The sequence below is a fragment of the Montipora foliosa genome, chromosome 9 (genome assembly GCF_036669935.1).
Source record: "Montipora foliosa isolate CH-2021 chromosome 9, ASM3666993v2, whole genome shotgun sequence".
Classification (NCBI taxonomy): domain Eukaryota; kingdom Metazoa; phylum Cnidaria; class Anthozoa; order Scleractinia; family Acroporidae; genus Montipora; species Montipora foliosa.
In genome coordinates this window covers 13,114,878-13,134,877 of record NC_090877.1, presented here as the reverse complement: position 1 = coordinate 13,134,877, position 20,000 = coordinate 13,114,878, and the positions used below count along the sequence as shown (strand labels likewise).

General features: G+C 40.7%; 1 protein-coding gene across 5 annotated transcripts in view; it reads left to right on the top strand.

Annotated features, from left to right (window-relative positions):
* Positions 1-20,000, top strand: part of LOC137972162 (3'-5' exoribonuclease HELZ2-like) — a 52,100-nt gene that overhangs the window by 20,971 nt on the left and 11,129 nt on the right. For all 5 annotated transcript variants that reach the window (XM_068819008.1, XM_068819005.1, XM_068819006.1 and 2 more), the window contains 11 exons: positions 593-671; positions 1,020-2,282; positions 3,043-5,651; positions 6,664-6,875; positions 8,949-9,034; positions 9,869-10,000; positions 11,363-11,545; positions 15,397-15,683; positions 17,551-17,877; positions 18,154-18,390; positions 18,758-18,917. In XM_068819008.1, the coding sequence (XP_068675109.1) occupies positions 593-671; positions 1,020-2,282; positions 3,043-5,651; positions 6,664-6,875; positions 8,949-9,034; positions 9,869-10,000; positions 11,363-11,545; positions 15,397-15,683; positions 17,551-17,877; positions 18,154-18,390; positions 18,758-18,917 (5,575 nt within the window). The remainder of the gene's footprint in view (positions 1-592; positions 672-1,019; positions 2,283-3,042; positions 5,652-6,663; positions 6,876-8,948; positions 9,035-9,868; positions 10,001-11,362; positions 11,546-15,396; positions 15,684-17,550; positions 17,878-18,153; positions 18,391-18,757; positions 18,918-20,000) is intronic.

The window sequence follows — 20,000 nt, the reverse complement described above, 5'->3', positions numbered from 1 at the left end:
TGTTGGAAACTTTTCCCCGGCCGCAGGTATTGGTTTACTTCTGAGCTAGATGGCACGCTGACGACCGTGAGCTACATGGCCAGCTGCAACTTGTCCTCCTGATCCCTTTTCCACCTGAAGCACATGAAGACCACGCGGGCACATTCATTTAAATAGGTCTCAGCTTAAGTTTGTAATTCCAAGAATCCCTATTCGTCATACTTTTACTCTCACGCCTTTACACCCAAAGGGGTAAGTATCCTACCTCTCCAAGTTGACGTCACGGCGTTCAACGACTCAACTCAAGTCTGAATTCTTGAAGGTTCTTATGCAACCTTTTGCGTTATTAAAAGTTGACGAACTCCTTGAACCCTGACAAACCGTACTGTAATCTTGAGAAAAGAACTCGTCTAAATCGTAGTGCAATGCTTACTTGCGGTGCTCTACGGATGATAATGCACAAATGTACGCATGCACAAATGCGTGGATTGATGGATGTTGAACGAACAAATGAGCGATTGAATAAATGAGCGAACGATGAAACGAACGAAGGAACGAAGAACGAATGAAAGACGTCTCGTAAATATTAAAACATTTTATTTCTTACTTAAAGGTCCAAGCTATTCGAAATAGACTGAGAAAGGACAGAGCTTTTACGGATGTGAAGGTGGACACAATCCATAATGTCCAAGGTAATGTGACGATGCAAATTGTTATACTTCTTTGTCCTTTGTCGAGTTCGAAGGCAATCATGTACTGCTTTATGACCAACTAACAGATTCGACGGTCCAAATCCTAATTGGAACAGCGAAATTAAGTGTCTTTTTTCATGATTAAAGAATCGGGGAAAACATTATTTGTCGAAATTGGTGGCACTTGCCACATGGAAACAAAAGCAAAATTTTCCAATAATTCTTAGATGTCTCACACACAAACAGCGACAGAATAGAAATTTACCTGACCAAATTAATAATCAACTACGTTCCTGCCTTCTTGAATGACTGAAAAAGGTTTATCTTCTTTACGTATTTTTATAACAGGGGAGGAATTCCGAGTGCTTTTTATTAGCACCGTCCGTACATTTCACACCTGTAAGCCACAGGAGCAGCAGTTACCTGAAAGTGGAGTTGATCGGCAATTGTACTGGGAATTTTTGTCCGATCCAAAACTATTGAATACAGCAGTCACAAGAGCGAGATGTTTGGTGGCCGTTGTTGGTGATCCCGTATCGCTTTGTACCGTTGGAAACTGTCGCGTCATTTGGAAAGACTTCATTAAAAGATGCAATCAAAGTGGTGGACTCTATGGGACAACAATGGCTAAACTTGAGACCGAGCTAAACGCCGCCATCGCCAGCATTCAGCTCAACCCAGATGCACAGTCGTTTGTTCCAAATGCTCCATTAATGCCACAACCAGAAGTTAACACAAGCGCAAGTGAAGAACACAAGGTTTTCAGTTGTCAGGAAGCTGTTGAAACAACAAGAGATAAGGAAAATGGTTCAAATGTTCTCCAGGAAAGAAAAGAAGACGAAAATGAAATAGATGTTGAAAAGAATAGGCGAGACCGGTCATGTTCCACCATGGCTGCCATCGAGCACGAACAAAGAAAAGAGGAAGAGAGTGAAGTCCAAGATGAAGAAGGGGGCGAAGATGAGGCTGATCAGGGCACTCTAGAGATTGAGGACCTCCAAGATGACTTTATCGATGATGAGACTTTACTTCCCAGAGATATAGATGAAATTATTTTAGCATTTGTAAGAGAATGCAAAAGGACCAAACAGCTAGACGATGATAGGAGAGAAATGTTTCAGGATTCGGAATTCCCATCACTAGAAGCTTCCAGATCCAAGGCCCTCAGAATCCATTCCGCTGAGAAGGTGCAGTATCACTCATTTAAGGACACGGGCGAATTCACAGATCTGTGCCCTGAAATTCGGGTTGTCAACGGTCGAGTTGAAGTGCGTCTTACAAACCTTGGCCTTTACAAGTCTCCCTCCGAAAGGGCTCAGCGAATTATAGCTTCTTCAAGGGAACAAGAATTTCTAGATCCTTCTGTCCTTGGTGAACTTCTGCGAAAGGAACCTCAAAAGTACATTGTCTGTAATCTTCGCCTAAGTCCCGAAAAACCCCAATTAGGATATGCCGAGGTTGAAGACACAACAACTCCGGACATCCAGATCAAGGGAAGAGTTCGCCAGGCCTTTGACAGAGACAAGGTCGTCTTAGAGCTTCTTAATCCTACCACAACAGAAAGCTCAAAGGTGAATGAAAATGAGCCAAAAATCCAAGGAAAAATCGTTGGTAAGTGCAAACTATTTCACTGTACTAAAACGGCGATAAAATATTATCAAAAATCATTTTGAGTATTAAGAACGAATATTAAGAGGGACCCTAAGAAACAAAAATGAAAGTTAGGATCAGCAGTTTCACATGCAGGGTCTGTAAGATCGAAGCCCTCATTCAACTAATTTTAAGGAGGGAAGTGGGAAGGAGATTTGAAAGACACGGATACTCCATCAACCGAACGTTAAACGGTTCATTTCTTCTATCTTTATGAGCTACTAAAAGGGAATTTTCTGGTCTCTAATGACTCAAAGAGGAAAGACTTCTTAGAAGATTTCACTGGAAAAGAGAAGTTATTGCGTCTTCTTTGGATTTGAAAATGACGTTGGAAAACGTCGAAACGTCACCTGAGTCTGAGTTTTTAATACGGAGTGAGGGTGGCAGAAACCCATGGACCATGGACTCTACGGAGTAGCCTCGGAGCCAACACGTATATTATATAATAACTTATAATAGCCATTAATAATTCATGATGGGAAAAGAAATGTTTTATTAATAAATATCTGATACAGATTTCTCTTCATTTATATAAACGTTTCTTTCGATTTTCCCTGCTAAAATGTCTTGAATCACCAAAAATACCTAGTGTACATTCACACTTAAATAATGACGTTTAATAAGTTGCTTTGGCGTCGCCTCGAGTAAGTTGTAAATGTGATACAGATATGCCGCTCGTATTGTTTATATTACTAACTGTCAGTGAATTTCTACTTAACAGGGGTTCTAGAACACATCATAAGTCCACATGAACGCCAATTTGTCTGCACTACAGATTACGAAAACCCTTCTGTGATGGTGCCCATCAACAAGTCGGCCACAAAACTGGTAAATCTTACAGATAAGGCTTGCAAGGGTATACCAATCTACAAGAAAGATCAAAATAACAGAGCCACTAGGGTCAGAATATTGAAAAGAGAAGATGTACTCAGTGGGAAGTTCCTGTTTGTCGTAAAATACCTTCAGTGGAGACGAGATTGCCTCTACCCTTTGGCAATGGTAGCTAGGGAATTGCCTCGAGGAGAAGACTTGAAGAGTAGTATGGAGATAACGTACGCCGAGCGTGGAATTAGGAGGGCTTTCAAGAAAGATACGTTGAAATATGTGACGGAAAACTTTCCATCCAATTGGTCCATTCCCAAAAAAGAGTATTCCAGTCGCCCTAAGGTTAGCGAAGCCTTTACTATCGATCCTCCGAAGTCTTTGGATCTGGATGATGCCCTGACCATAGAGGAAAGCTCGTTATCCACCTTTCTAATAGGAATCCACATTGCGGATGTCAGTTTCTTTGTTCAGCCAGACTCTCCACTCGATCAGGAAGCATTGTTGAGATGCACATCATATTACCCTGGTGAAGGAGACGAAAATATTCCCATGCTACCGCGAGAGCTAAGTGAAAATCACTGCAGTCTTTTACCAGAAAAGGATCGTCTGGCAGTGTCTGTTTTCGTGACGCTCGACGAGGAAGGAAGGATCACCAAAGAGCCAAACGTGAAACGCACGATTGTCACGTCTTGCTGCCGGCTAAATTACACTGAAGCTCAAGGAATCATAGAGAAAAGGGAAGAGAGCATCAGAAGCGTACCTATAAATATTGCAGAAAAGATCAGGCAATTAAGCTCTCTCGCCCAGAAAAGAAGACGTAAAAGGTTGGGAGACAGTGCTTTTGATCACTGGCAAAACGAAGGGATTGAAGAAATTGTTGAAGCACATGAAATGGTCGAGGAAATGATGCTTCTAGCCAACGAGGAAGTTGCAAAGATTCTTTCAGAAAAAAACTCCGACTTGGCGCCTTTAAGAATTCAGCTGCCTCCCAAGGACCACAAACTGGGTGAATGGATTGAGAAGCACCGTAAATACGCCGGATTATCATTTCATTATGCAAAAGTCTTGCAGGGGAATTCACAGTCCGTTAAGCTACTGAATTCTGAGAAGACCGCTGTCAAAATCCAGAGCTGGGTGTGGAGTGCAATTTATCAGGCTGTGGTGTCCTGTGACAACGCCAAGGTTTATAAACTGATTTGCAACGAAGCGAACCACCCTCAACTTGCGGCAGCACGATCCCATTTCCGACAGATTCAGTCCGGGGCGAAGTTTGTCTGTGAAGGTGACACACCCCCTTCAAATATTCAGCACTATTCACTTGGTATGCGATCTTACACACAGTTTACGTCTCCAATCAGAAGATACATGGATATCGTAGTCCATCGTCGTCTTCTCGGTTTGCAGAAGGGCAGCCAATATGGTGGAAACATGTCAAAGGATGAGATTTCAAAAGTTTGTCGCCGCTCCAATTACATGCACGACAACTCGCGCAAATTTGAGAGGGATTGTAAAAGGATACGTATGGCATCAAAGCTTCAACAGCATTGCCATGAAACGCGCGTTTTTATTGACTCAATTGATCGGAATTCCATAAATCTTCACATTTTAAAGGCAGAGGACGATAACCTCGCAGGGAAACAAAAACGGTTGCTCCTAAGTCACCTCAACCCGGTGGAGCTAAAACAACAAGAAGACTTCGATGTCATTCTTAAGTGGAGGTTTAGAAAGTACAAAGCACCAGATGCCAACGACCGTTTCAACTGGGCAGGTGAAGAAAGCTACTGTCACACTCAGAATCCAGTAGTGGAAATTCTTTCCGATGATTGGCTTCGTATAATGGATGCTGTTAGGTCAAACGACGACAGCAGCCTTGCAAGCATAATCAAGAAAATTGAAGCTCGTCTAAAAATCACGTCTCCATTGCATGAAATGGATGAACCTCATAAACCCGCATTTTCTAACAAAGTTGGGCCTTACAAGCATCCTCATTTTGGCGACTCTGATCCTCAATTTTTCATCGATCCAAAGTCTCACTATTACGAGAAGCAGTTGGCCATGAGAAAGTACGATTTCTTCTCTGTGCAACTCTGTCCTCATATGATACGAGGAATTCTGGTGCCTGATATTCAGTTGTTCAAGGTAAACCCGCACCTAAATATCTGTATCGAGCACCGAAGATACCCACGCGAGTCGTTTGCACATACAGCTAGACACCAGGCGTCAAGAGAGCGGTATGAAACAATTGACGAGTACATTCAGGCTTGGAAGCCTGTTCTTGCGATGGAAGCCGCCACAGGGGCTGTCAAGGAGAATGACGGGTTCGTTATTGAACAAGTGAGCATTGAATGGAAGAAAGAGAAAGGTGTTCTCCATGGCACAGTATCTCTTCCAGGGTCCTACTGCCGTGATCGTCAACTGGAGTTTCATCCTGGGGATCTGGTATGTGCCCGCGTCCCTTATTCCAAAACGGACTCATCGTCGCCCAATGAACCGTCAAACGATAAGGTGAGTTATAGCCAAGATTACCCGGATGACGGGGTACTCAAATCGAGCCTTTTTTTGCAAATTCATATTGCACTTCATCTCCTAGTTGGATATTAATTCAAGGTTATTGCGTAATGAAAACCATGATTGTGAATAAACAATCATATCACATGTTTTAGTCTCTGCTTTGAACAACAAGTTGTCCCCCTATCGCTTTGCCGTGGAAAATTTTGAGGCTTTTGAGGATTTGCGTTTTCATTTTATTCGTTTGTGTTTATTTCAATTTATTTCTGTCAAAGTAAAAAAATAAGGGGGCACCAGAAGTAACTATTTGATTAGGGGTGGAAGCGTTTCACATAAATAGAGGATATTACACGGTGGCGAGAAGATATGAATTTTATGTTCTCGTGGCAAGAACAATATCTCACGAGTGAGCGAAGCGAACGAGTGAGTTATTGTTCTTGCCACGAGAACATAAAATTCATATCTTCGAGCCAACGTGTAATGTTCTTTTTATTATATGGAGACTAAATATAGTAGTCAAGTTTTACAAATACGGCTGGGCTTTATAAAAAAGGCGGGAAAAAAAAGGCGGGAATCGTGACGTCATTGAACGATACGACACTCACAAAGGTGACATACGGAAAATACGCTACTCGGGTCCGGGATGTAGGGGCGTATGGAATCTACGAGTGGTTTAGTTCCCAGTAAAACACTCTCCTCCATATAATAATACAATTTATATTCACCATAATTTTAAAAAATTCATACACGGAAATGATTAAAATTCACAAAGGCAGCAACTGCAACCCTCCTATTTTAAAAATTTAGTCAAGTCGTTCATAATTCTTTTATGTCTTTAATTGTTCTGAGCGACTGACAGTTTGGCTCTTCAGATGGTAAAGTGCTCCAAAGTCATTTAAAAAGTGCCTGCCCGTGGTCTATTTTTCAAGGGCCTGTATTTCCTTGGAAGCTGAAAATTGATCTGTACGAAATGTAAAATACTTTCTTATCATGTTTTCCCATTTTTCAGATGTCCGGGAACTACTGCGATAAACATCAACGCAGCTGTGACGTCTGGGTAGGACACTGCATTATTGATAAAGAAAGCAAAGAAGTAAAGCAAAAGGTTAAAATCACAATGGACCTGCACCAGGCATCTTCAAATGAACCAGACGGACTCACCGACGGAAGCGGCAGTCACAGGAGTACTCTTGAGATTATGCACAGAAGTCTTCCTCAAAGGTACAATGTAAGCCCACTTAATTGTGGTGATAGGAACTTTAAGGTGGAAGAGACACGTTATGTTAGTCATACTCTAGAAGCTTAAATACGCCTTTTCGTTGATACTAAGTACAAAAGAATGCTATAGCTTCGTTACCAAAAAAACCTATTGCTGCACTGTAACTATTTTTCCTCGTTTGCAGCTACGGATGGAAAGGATGGAAATTAAGTTTAATTACAATTTGAAAATGTTACCAACATTTTGGAACATTTTGGAGGAACGTATTAAATAATGAGTATTAAGTCAAGTCAAGTCAAGTCCCATTAGTTCAAGGGAAAGACCCACGCCCAGACTGGGATTAAAAATATCAACCTACCTTTCGGTGCGCATTGAAAAACAATGGGCACTAAGATAATAAGTAAATATAACAAATTGGTGGACAAGATGCAGGTGTAAGCCTTCTGCCCAAAAACAGAACTCTGCACCTTTCATCATAGTGTTATTTGGCCGTTTTTATCCTGGAGACGCATGCATAATCCGTCCAGACGAACCATGTTATCCGTCTAGTGTAGACGGGACGAACGTTTGAAGACCCATAATCCGTCTGGAAGAAACTTGGGCAAACATTTTTTCTGCGTCTGTTAAACTCGTCTAGTTGCAAGACGGACACAGGACGAATTTTTCATCTGAACTAACTATGCACTTTATTACGTCTTCGATTACGCACTAAACTGGATAGCTCGTCTAGAAGCATAATGCGTCCAGTGCCCGTCTTTATAATAGCCAAATTTAACAGACGCAGAAAAAATGTTTGCCCTGCAAGTTTGCCCCACACAAATTATGCGACGTCTCTTGTATAAAGAAGGCCAATTCCTCGGCAAAATGCATTTAATGAATTTCGAATTTTTCTTATTTTTAAGGTTTCACCATATTTGAGTAACTGTTGACTGCTTTCGCATTCTCTAATTAGGCATTTAAAGATTACCGAAAAATGCATAAACGGTAAAAGAGCCAGTCGATCATATCGTTGAAATGCTGCACCCCCACCCCCAGTCACTGCCATTTATAACTCTCTCTTTCTCTCTCTCTCTCTCTCTCTCTCTCTCTCTCTCTCTCTCTCTCTCTCTCTCTCTCTCTCTCTCTCTCTCTCGCATTTTGTTTGTGAAAAACGGCAAACAACAAAATGGAGGCTGCTGCTCATCATATAAACCAGAAAATTCTGTTATTCTAGCTCTCCTCTCTCTTTTTTAACTCGCAAGATTTCTGTTGATAACAAGTCAAAATGGGCTAAAAGCAAACACGCTTCTTTGACTTTTGGAAAAACAAGCTGCGCCAAAGTTCAACCTCGTTTTTGCCCTTTGTCTTGAGCGCGATGCCTAATCTCTCTTAGTATCTTGATTATTCACATTGCTGATGAAGTTGGCAAGAATCGAACGAAATATCTAATAAGTTTTTTCATTCGCTCTGAGATTTGGAATTCTAACCCTAACCCTAAAGACGGTGCCTACTGATTTAAAAGTAAATTGTCCGGGTTCATGAATAGATACTTTTGACCTGACGTCACAGCAGCCATGTTGGTGCACAGAACATTAGAAACAAAAGTCTTTGGAATTTGACTCTATTATAACGCAAAACGTGACCCGTAATTTGCTTTTGCTTTGTGCTCCAACATGGCCGTCTTATCACGTGATTGAAAATCATCTAGATGCGGGAAAAGCATATCTTCATTATTGTAAACTGGGGTAACCACGCAACCAGTTTGGGGGTAACCACTTATTTTTCAAATATAATTAATCAACAATGTTTGTAAAAAGCTTTAAAACACACTCGACGATGTATGGCCTTCTTCTCCAAATTTTATGAAAAATGCATGGTTACCCCCAATTTTCTTTTTGGATAAAAAAGAGCGCTTGATTAGTTCTGGTTTCTCGGCATAGTTTTAAACCGCGCCAAAAAATCCCTGTATTAGTAAGCATCACTCGTAGGAAACCCGAGTGTCTTGAGATGCGCAGAATGTATGCGCAATGACAATAGTAGGCACCGTCCTTAACGCTGAAGCTCTAAAGTTCACTTGATTTCTACTTTTATTGAAGACGAATGTATGCAGCACTATGCACCCAACTGAAAGATTCATCGGAGCTAGTTCACGCCATTTGCAAAGGAGAAGAAGCAGCAGAAGGTAACAAAGACACACCCAGAGACATTTATTCTACAGAGAAAGGAGAATGATGAGTTTCTTACTCACGACATCGTAATCTCTTGACAACACTATTTCTTGTCCCTGTTACTTTTAATGCTTTTTTCGAATGAATCTCGTGAGCAGAAATACATTTTTCAAATGCTCTTCTACAGTATTATTTTTAAGTCTCATTCGTGGACCAATAACTTGCAAAAATTTGGTTTATCAACGGAGTTGATAATGTAAATTGACCACCGTACAGAGATTCTAAAAGCTGACGTTTCGAGCGTTAGCCCTTCGTCAGAGCGCTCTGACGAACGGCTAACGCTCGAAACGTCAGCTTTTAGAATCTCTGTACGGTGGTCAATTTACATTATCAACTCCGTTGATAAACCAAATTTTTGCAATAACTTGCAAAGCCTGGTTTTCACTAGCGGCGCAAGCACAAGCGCAAAGCATGAGAGCGCTTATTTCGCCGTGAAAACGGGGTTGACGCAAAGATAAGCACAAGGATCAAAATTTTTCCTTTTCATTTTGCTTGCGCTTATGCTTGCGTTTGCTTGCGCTGTGTGAAAATGAAACGCAGCATAAGCTACGCCTGGCCAATTAAAGTACTCGTTCCAGATTCTCCGCGTCTGCGCATTTCAACAAAGTAGGGTTGCTGAGGTTGATTTTGATGTTTATGTCGACGTTCGTTTTCAGTAGCATAAACTACTTGTGCTTGCGTCGCTAGTGAAAACCATGCTTAAATGAGCAAGAAAATTCGTTTTACGTTATGCTAACAAAAACGAGTTTTTTTCCAAAATTTAACATCTTTTTCTTTCACATTTACAGAAAAAGTTTGCGACGAGATCCCTTGCAACTTGTCTTTGAGACAACATGGCTTTAAAATATTAAACCAGTTTCAAGAAGCAGCTGTAAAGGAGGCACTGTGCAAGCCATTCACTCTTATTCAGGGTCCCCCAGGTCAGTCAAAGATGTTGTGCTTTTAAACTTGGTGGTAGAATAAAAGTTGATGTGGACTTGATGTGACTTGATGTGGTAAGTCCACGATTACTTGAAATCCAGACTACATATACAGTAATTGACGGACCAGTCACTAATTCAACAACTGAAGTAAAAACTATTAAGTCAATGAAAGGCTGGACTACGAGCCTTGCTATATTCGTTCCTGTGTCTTTCTTCTTCCCGGAAAAAATACGTTGACTCTGGGGAGTTGACTCTGACACTATCAACCTAGGAGTTCTTTGTTATTGATTCGAGTTGCAAACTGAGCGGATAAAGGTCACATCAACTCGACGGTGACCATTGACAGGTAAGACAGGGCATCCTACTGGCTGATAAAACAATACGCCAGAGCGACGGAAGGGAATTTCTCTGACAATGTACAGTCTTCACAGCCAAAGACATCTTGGCTTAACTGACAGTCGATCAATAACATCACGACTTCGTTGTTTAATGAGATCGACGACCAGAGTGTTAATACCGTCTACTCACTTTACACAAATCACTTGATACCGACTCTGATCTCAATGTCATCCTAAACAGTCCTTCTCAGGAATATAATCACCTGGAAGATCAAACTTCACTTAAGGTGATTCCCTGGTTTTGCATTGCGCAACCCTACTGTGTATAATTTCGTGCGTCATTGGCTAGCTCGTTAACTCGTGCACATTGATTAAATGGCGGATTTTCACTGACGCCAAGCTTAATCTGTCAAGGAATGGCTATTTTCTCCTTAACGAGCACAGTGACCACCTCTTTTTATTGGTGTTATGTACTCGTCATAGGTACACTGAAAACATATTTTAAGGAGAAAAAAAGTTGGATAGTAAGTTGTAGTATTTATATCTAAATGGCGTGAAAACTGTATTTGGAGCCAGACACTGAGTGTGAGGTGATGATGTAGCTGTCCAATTTGCTTACAGTTTTTTCCAAGATCGAGCAATTTGAGATCACTTTTTTGGGTCGGACAAATTAAACAAGTAGGCTCAAGTTTTCAGTAATCATCAGTAACTTTTGCTATATAACTACAATTTTTCCGGTTGATCAAGTTTCGAACACTTCTCCCGTATTTCGGTAAAAAAACACTTAAAATAAAGGCATGCGGCGCGAAAACAAGCACGGTGACCCCATCTTTTTACTGCACTTTTTAATGTCCTGTGCATGAATATCAATTGTACCAAGTGTAACAGAAATCTGGATAGTACGTCATTTTCAAGGGAATTACCTTAATTGTGAATGTTCAGCTGCTTTAAAATTGAAGATTTTACTCTTTTTATTGCCAAGGATATTCGAGGTGACATCATGTGCGTTACATTCAATCAGGTACTGGTAAAACTGTGACTGGCGTGCACATAGCTTACTGGTTCGTAGAAAAAAATAAATGTTCGAAATCGTACAAGGTTTGGGAAAAAGGCCTAGGACAAACAGAGAAGGAAGAATCTTCTAAGGCACCACCACAAGTTATTTACTGTGGACCGTCAAACAAAGCTGTGGATGTCGTTACCGGTAAGTTGTGATTTTTCAATTTGCTGTTAAAAGAAGAGTATCACGGTATTGTTCATGTTCTAGCCGTAGCGAATGTCACCGTATATAAGCCAATCGGAAGCGACGTTTTAATTCGTGCGGGAAATTACATTCACTAATGAGCAATGGACTGAGCAAAATTCTCACACGTACGTGTAAAATTCGCCCCGCGAATTATAACGTCGCTTCCGATTGGCTTATAAACGGTCACATTCATTACGGCTAGAACATTTGCGATACCGTGATACAATGCCTTTAAAAAAAAATTAAGCATTCATTTTATTCTAAAGCTCAGCAGTTTATTAAATGAATTCAGAACTTTTCAAACTGGGAGTATTAAGCATTTTAAAATTCTCTACTCCAGGCATTTAACCTTTTAACCAGTGGAATTTACAGTTTTTAAATTGGTTGGTCCATAGTCCAGGAAGCATCTTTCTTATTTCAATAGTAGTGAGCCATCGGAAGAGATACGAAATATCAGAAATAAAGGTGTTTTAAACGCAACATGATTACAGTGCTGATTTGCCGGTATCGACGTTATAGGTTTTCGCCATATACGGTCATAATGTTATTACTTGCGCCTTATGATTGAGGAATGCAAACACTTCGTGAACTTTGCACCTGCGAGACAAATTGGTGCTAATTTGTTTGAATTCTTACTTTTCAATTACAATATTATTTACAATATACACTACTTAAAATCCCACCAGAAGTAAGAGTATTGACAGAATCACTAATTACAGTTCAGTACAAACAAAACTAACACTAACTACAATCCCTACCCCCCCCCCTCCCAAATAACCATTACATTGAAAGATTTTGAAGACCTGCCCAATTGTGCCTAAGAGTCTCTTTTTTATTACCACAACGCCGTATGTAAAGTTCAGTTTCATATTTTAAACGCGCCTTAAATTTAAATCCATTAATACTTGGAATCACTTGGTTACTTCTGCAGTTTCAAATGTAAAGCTTTGCGATAAGGAGATAATTACGTAAGAGGTGTGGTCAGAGGTTAGTAGCTTCTTCCGCAGTCTTGCTTCGTTTGATTAGTCGAGGCGGGCAAGGTAGTTCGTGCGTTTTGTTCCTTGACCCTGGTCACGTGTTTGATTTTGTCGTTCCTTGAATCTTCAACCGCTTACAAGAAATGGCGTCCCGTCGGATATGGGCGTCGCAGATATTTTGCATTTCGGCTGAGAGTTCCCATATACTTTCTTGAACTTGTCTTGATGCGTTGCCTCTACATTACAATGTGTTGGATAACTTTTGATTCTGCTGTGGTAAAACAGCGACACCTCCCCAACTTCAAAAATACTGTTTTGTTCTTCTTTTGTTTTCTTTTATTAACAACTGAGGCGCAGTTCTTAAAAACCGTCGGTCCTTTTATCCTTTCTTTTCCTCTGTATCTTATAAAGACAAGACGTTTCAAGGCAAGGAATTTAGCAGTTATTTTGCTTTTACTCCGCGTCTGAAACATGCTAAAAACACCCTGCTTTTTCAGGTAAGGCAGATTGTACTTTGAATTTTTGTCCATGCGAGCGCGTTTGCTTTTTTTCGGGGTCCGTGTAAAGAATCCTTCAAACTGCATCTGATTACAACCTCAACAAAATTGATCCCAGCTAGAGTGTGTCCCACGAGATCGGTACACTTGTGGTCGTATCAAGAACCGAGGTTTGGAATGCGGGCCAAAATAAGATTCATCGGTCGACTGTTGATTTTATGAAACAAAGAGTGAGTCAAATGGAAGTGAACCGATATTTACGAGGGAAAACAAATAAAATTTTGATCAAGACCAAAGAGAAATTACTGGATTTGCACTACTTAACCTAGAGCTTCCGGGAAAACGGTGTGATATTTACAGTGGTATTGTCTGTCCAACTTGAGCCTTACCTGATACGTTGCTGTGTGTGTTCACCTCTTCTGTGCTCGCTCCTTCTCTGCCAGGTACAATGGTATCTTTACGACATCGTTTGCAGAGGAGTAGCTTGCGAAATTCACGTCTGAAAGCGGAATTCATTCCTGCATACACGAATGGGTTTATTGTCCTGGAGAAATAGAGGAGAAACATACAGACGAGTTCGAAATCACAAGGCATTTTTTCCACAAAGAAGAAACGTTGTAAGATTACAATTATCCAAAATGGTATCCAACATACCATAAAGGCAGACACGACTGCAAAGAGGGATTTACTGATATTTATTTCGTGCCTGATACCCGTGTAAACGCTTGGCTGAATATTAGTTGAAGCATTTTCGTTGTGCTAGCGTATCATCTTCCCGACTTTTCGGTAGCATAAAACAGTTGTTATCAGAGGTGTCAAAAAGAAGAGAACAAAAACAAAACTTTTACGATGGTTATAAAGTGGCTGCGAGAGCTCAGTTCATCGGTCATCTTAGCGCGACGTCTCTGGAAAATGACAGGTAAAAAAAAGAGATTCGTCTATTCAATAAATATTCAGCAGATTTTTAAAAAAAGCAGTAAATTATGTTTACTACGTCAGCCAATAACTTGTCCTCATTTCAATGTCTTAGTGTCTAAAAATTTGTTTTTTTTTTTTTGCCATGTCTATTCCTATGTCAAAATTGTTTATCTTGTTAATATGTTCAGAACCATATCTGCTCTAACTTCAAAATCACATGAGCTTTTGCTAGGTTTCCCGTGTTGTTGTTGTTTCTTTTCTTTTTCCTGACTCCAAGCCTAACCGTTCTGTTGTTATTCTTGCCATTTATATTAAGTATCAGACACCACTGCACTATCAAATTAGGGTATCGTATTATGTACACAAGTTAAACACGTTACCACATTAATAATAACATGCAGAGTTTCAAAACACGTCTAAAGAATAGATGATACCCAAATAAATTTTCAGAAAAATTCCTATCTGAATTTAACTTCATGGATAGAGAGAGGTCACTTAATTGAAAACAAAGACAACAGCACAGAAAAGAAAATATTGCCTTTTGTTATACAACACCACCCGGCTTTACCTAACCTCAAGAATATATTAATGGGGAAATGGCACCTTATTCAAAACCAACCGCACCTTAGAGAAGTGTTTAAGGAGCCACCCATACTATCATATCACAAAGGAAAGTCGTTAAAGGACATTTTAGTCAGAGCTAAACTTTGAAGGCACAGATTTTAGAATCGCCTTGCGAACGGCAGGAGTCGCGCAGGCCCGTCAACACTTTTTAAACAAAGAAACTGGAAACAATGCTTATGCAAAATCTTGGAGGGACAAACAAAGAGTATTATTGTATTTTTTGATATTGGCCAATTACCACTTGTATCTTCCGAAGTCGCGCCAGCCTGACGACAAAGACCATTCTACGGTGGCAGATGATGGAAAAAGGCATCCCAGGAGATGGTAAGATGGCCAGAAATCAACTTGACAAGATAAACGCCTATTCAGTTGGGGCCTCCAACTGAATAGGTGTTTATCTTACACTAGAGAACCTCCTGGGATACCTTTGTCTATCAAAGGTATTTGTCTATTTGTCATTGATTTTCTTCCTGGACAGGAACCACTCTTTCACTGAGGGCGTCGGTGTTCGATGACAAAATGTCTGGAAGTCATAGTCCCAGGACAGCTTAGGCTTGCCTTCTTTTTCCCCGACTCTTTACAGGACGTGCTCGAACAACTTATCAGCTACAGTGTCGCTCCATACTGGTCTGAACCAGTGTTAAGTTGCTGATGAAATGTCCAACTTACCAATGGTCGGTATTCGTCTCGTTATCTTGACGTTTCCTGTATATACAAACGTGCCTCCCTCTGGATGCCTTGATTTTGCGTACAAGACTCAGATCGCTAACTACATTTACATTTTCCTTTGAAGAGTACCTAATGAAGATTCCAAGCTTGAAAATTCTGCGAGTCTACAGTGATCAAGTCGAGCAAAAGGAATTCCCTATCCCTAACACTCTGAAGCCAGCAAGAACTACACGTAGTGATGACGAACTCAAAATTTCCAATGAAAAGGTCAGGTCAGTGTCCCTTCATCACGTGATCCGCAGCCCTGGTTGCCGGTTTGGGCAAGATTTGCGACAATTTGAAGAGGAATTTGCCGCGCAAAGAAGAAGAGGAGAAAACATTGGCGGGGAAGAGGCCAAGAAGTATCGCAAAGTAATTAAAATAAGTTTGGATAATATTAAGCGGGAATTAAATTAAATCTTCGATAAACTTAGAAAAAACAGGTATCATTTTTGTCTTGAGCCACCCTGCGAGCAGCGCCTCCTTTTGTCTTTTTCTTTACTGAGGAGGAGAAAAGTAGGCTCTGCCCGAATCGCGTCAACTCTTTGAAGCCGCCGCAGCCCGAACTTTTGGACTAGTCAATCTTGTTTTCTCTCGTCAAACCGGTTATTCCAGTGCGAGCGCCTGTTTAGTGACAAAACCGATGGTTATAATTGAGCCCGCTGTACCATGAAAAACCAAGATGGCGGAGAGATCTGGCATATTTGGGCTTGGGCTCGAGACTGTATCCTGGCAACATGCAGCGCATATTCAATAAAGGTCTTACTCGATTCATGCAGAGCCTTTCTCGAGAACGCCAAAATCGAGCAAGCAAAAGAGGCTCTGCTTGCAGGGTGGTCTTGAGCTAGCTTCTTGATCGAATATTGTTCCTCTTCACTTTCTGCAAGAATGTAAAAAGGTTTAAGTTTCAGTAACCGTGCTAAAATTCTTTGAGGTTGAAGTGGACAAAAATGTTTCTCAGAACGTACTGCAGAATATTCATTTTCAAAGTGTTAATGTATCTCAAACTTCATAGTTTACCTACCAGTGCATAGATCAGGGCCCGGTTGTTTAAAAGCCGATTAACGCTAATCCCAGATTAAAAATTAACCAAATGCTGTTCAACGCTGATATTTGGCAAAATTTTACATTAGAGGAAGTCAATTCTGAAAAACAAAAATAAGCAAAAAAATTTTCACCAAAGTTGAAAACATGAAACAAAAGCTTCCGCTAATCTTGGATTAAGTTAATCGACTTTCAAACAACCGGGCTCAGAAGTTGCATTCAATGAAGAGAATTCCCAGTTTCACAAATTGAAATTGTTAGATCTTGTCGACGTAGTGAATAGATAAAATTACCTAACCATAAATTAACTGAACCCCTCTCCACTTAACAGTTCACAGGCGACAACAATAAGAGGCTCGAGTCATCTTAATAGATCTTAAAATACCATAATACTCTCTGTTTGCCCCCCCAAATTTTGAATAAGCGTTGTTTTTGTTTTCTCTTGGGACCATTGTAAGTCCCAAGAGAAACTGGCAACAATGTTTATGCAATATTTGGAGGGACAAACAAAGAGTATTATGGTATTTTCCGAAGTGGCCTATACGTGTTCCATTGTTGGATCGAATCATACAAAATACAAGTTATTGAACTAGCGTGAGGTCCGTACTGGGAAAATATTGGTGTCATTACTTTTTTGCAAGTTAGTCCATAAACTTGCAAAAAAGGAACGAGAGTGAACAAGCTAGTTCAATATAGCCCTCTTGCGCAGATTTTTCTATTCCTTGAGTATTGCCTCCTCGCCTGCTTCTGTTAACGGTTGTGGAAAGTAAAATTCGTACTGGAACTCCGATATGACTAAATACCAAACCGTGATTTCTCGGCTTCTAATTATGTCCGAGAAAATGGAAGCAGAAAATGCGAGCAGTTTGGAAACCTCAATATCCTGTTTCGTGGCCGGTCTATCTTAGCGGTCCGTATTGCCAAATTCGGACCGCTCTGAGAACCAATCAGAATTCTCTTTCTTACCTCGGACCAGTTTGCCTGTACAACAACTGACTGGTTGTAGATTAACAGTACACTTTCCATTTATTAAATTCAGCATCATCTCGAGGCTCTGGGGAATAAACTCATATAAATCCTTATATTTATTCCACAGAGCCTCGAGATGTTGTCTTTTGTTTAGGACTGAATTTTCATCTATCGAAAGAAGGCCATTGAATTTAACGTTTAAACTTTTGCTTTAACTCCCATGCAGCTAATCTCACAAGCAGAGCGATGGGCTCTTGAGAAGTCTGGCGCGCAGATTATACTTTGCACATGCGCAACAGCTGGTAGTCCAAGGATAATATCCTCGTGTGATAATATCCAAGAGTGCATTGTGGATGAATGTGGCATGTGCATGGAGACTGAATCTCTCGTTCCCATCACGTCCTCAGGGGCTCGACAAGTGGTTCTGATTGGTGACCACAAACAACTGCAGCCAGTCATTCAGGATCACGTAGCAAAAACACTTGGTTTGAGTGTGTCCATGTTTGAGAGGCATTCAAAACGGGCAATGATGCTAAAGCTGCAGTACAGGATGGTAAGAACGTTGTTTCTGGAACAGTTACCTCCTTCCATTCATAAACAATTTAAAAAAACCCCTTCAGGACTCTAGCGGTCGCTGAATTTTGCCAATGTTAATTTAATTAAAAGGAAAAGGTCAACGAAATTGAGTCGAGCGGCGGGCTTAACCGAAAATGGGTGAGGAGTAGGGTCCGTCCAAAGTTTCAACAACCTTCCGGCTCATTTCAAGTTCTAGGATCCTAATCACGGTAAGACAAGGATCTTGGCATTACGTTTTGTCTTGTTATTTTAGCACAAAGGTATTTGCGAATTTCCGTCCAAGCAATTCTACGATGGCGAACTTCAGACAGCTGATGTGGTAAAAGCACGCGATCCCAGCCCGATCACCTTTTGGCCCGCGATGATTCAACAGCAACGTGATATTCCTATTGTATTCTGCCACGTAGAAGGACAGGAAGAATCCTCACCCATAGCAACCGCAGAGAGCAGCGAAGAATCCAAATGGAACATGAAGGAAGTTCAAAAAGCGGTAAGCAGAAGGAAAACTCTAACATTCATGATTGTACCTGAGGTGTTTTTATGAGTTGTGGGGTTGGTTGGTTGCAAGATTGAGGCTCTGTTTATTCTTTTTTTTTTGTTCGTGAGCAAACAGATGATCATGGGAGGATAAGACTAGCTCTGGAAGCAGAAAGGAAAGACTATAGCAAAGACAAATGTTGGTGCTTTGTTTGCGTTTCCAATATTCGTCCGTCCTTTCAGACAATCAATCAATAATGCATGTATTTATTCATTCAATCATTCAAACAATTATTCCTTCATTCAACCAGAAAAATTATATGAGTCAAAATGACAAAAACCCTAAGCCTGCAGATTTGACCCTTTTGTGTATGTTTTAGGTTTTCGTAGCGAAACATATTGCCAATCACTACAGGCCACAAGTGCGCATGTCAGATGTGGTCATACTGTCACCATACAGAGAACAGCGAAGTAAAATAAGTGAGCGACTGAAGGGAGCCTATGAAGAAATCTTAGTCACCACTGTAACAAAGAGTCAAGGTAAGGTATATTGAACGATCATATTTCTGCCAGTTTTGCCAGTTAATAATGAATACTGTAAGTTTTCGGCGAAGATACAATAACAGGCACATTTTTATGTTCGAGTGGAAGACTAAGCATGACCCTCGAAGCAAGAGCCTAAACGGTTGACGAGAATATTAACAACTCCTTTCTGTCGTGTTCAGGCGCAACTGTTGCTATTAGACGTGGATCCCTTTAATAATAATAATAATAATAATAATAATAATAATAATAATAATAATAATAATAATAATAATAAAAATAATAATAATGATAATAATAATGTCAAGGCGGCAAGTAGTGTGGTCGTGTTCTAGCCGCTCTGTTAGAAATATCGTTTCACGTGAAAGCAAGCCAAGCTAAGAGCACTAGTACACATCCTAACAAGTATTTAAATACTTTGGGTACTGTCGAACCGAGAAGGGAAGACATTAAGTGTCTCTAAGCGCAAGAAATTAGCTTCCTTAGTTTGGCTTAGTTTGGTTGAACGTCGTAAGCAATGGAATCGAGAGGTGCACAGCCGCAGCGGCAACAACAACCGCAAACAAGGCGAAGAACCAATTGGACAGAGGAAATGAACTCAGTACTATTGGGTGTAAAAAGAAAGCGAAGTTGATGGTTGAAATGAAAGACCCAGCGGTAATGGTTGGAGGGCGTAGGAAAGGGCCGGTATATGGAGGTTATGAAGGAACTGTTTGATCAAGCGGGCTATGAACACGTAGGGTTCACTCGTCAAAATCTACGAGATCAAGCCGCGCATTTAGAGAGGTCGCTTGGAAATGTCACAGGGAATGTTTCGAGCAAAGCTGGGAGGCGCCGAAGGAATGAGTTGGAAAGTTTGATGGAAGGGAATGAAATGTGTGAGAGTACTCAAGTCTTGGAGAGTGAAATTCATTGCAATATTATTGTCAACACGCATACGGACCAAAATGCTTATCATGATGAAATGGATTTGCATAGCCGGCACGCAAACCAAGAAAACCCCGCGGGACCAGATAACAGCTTGTTGTCTGAGGGAGCACTCGAGCTCATCGAAAAATCAACTCAATTACTCGGATTGGT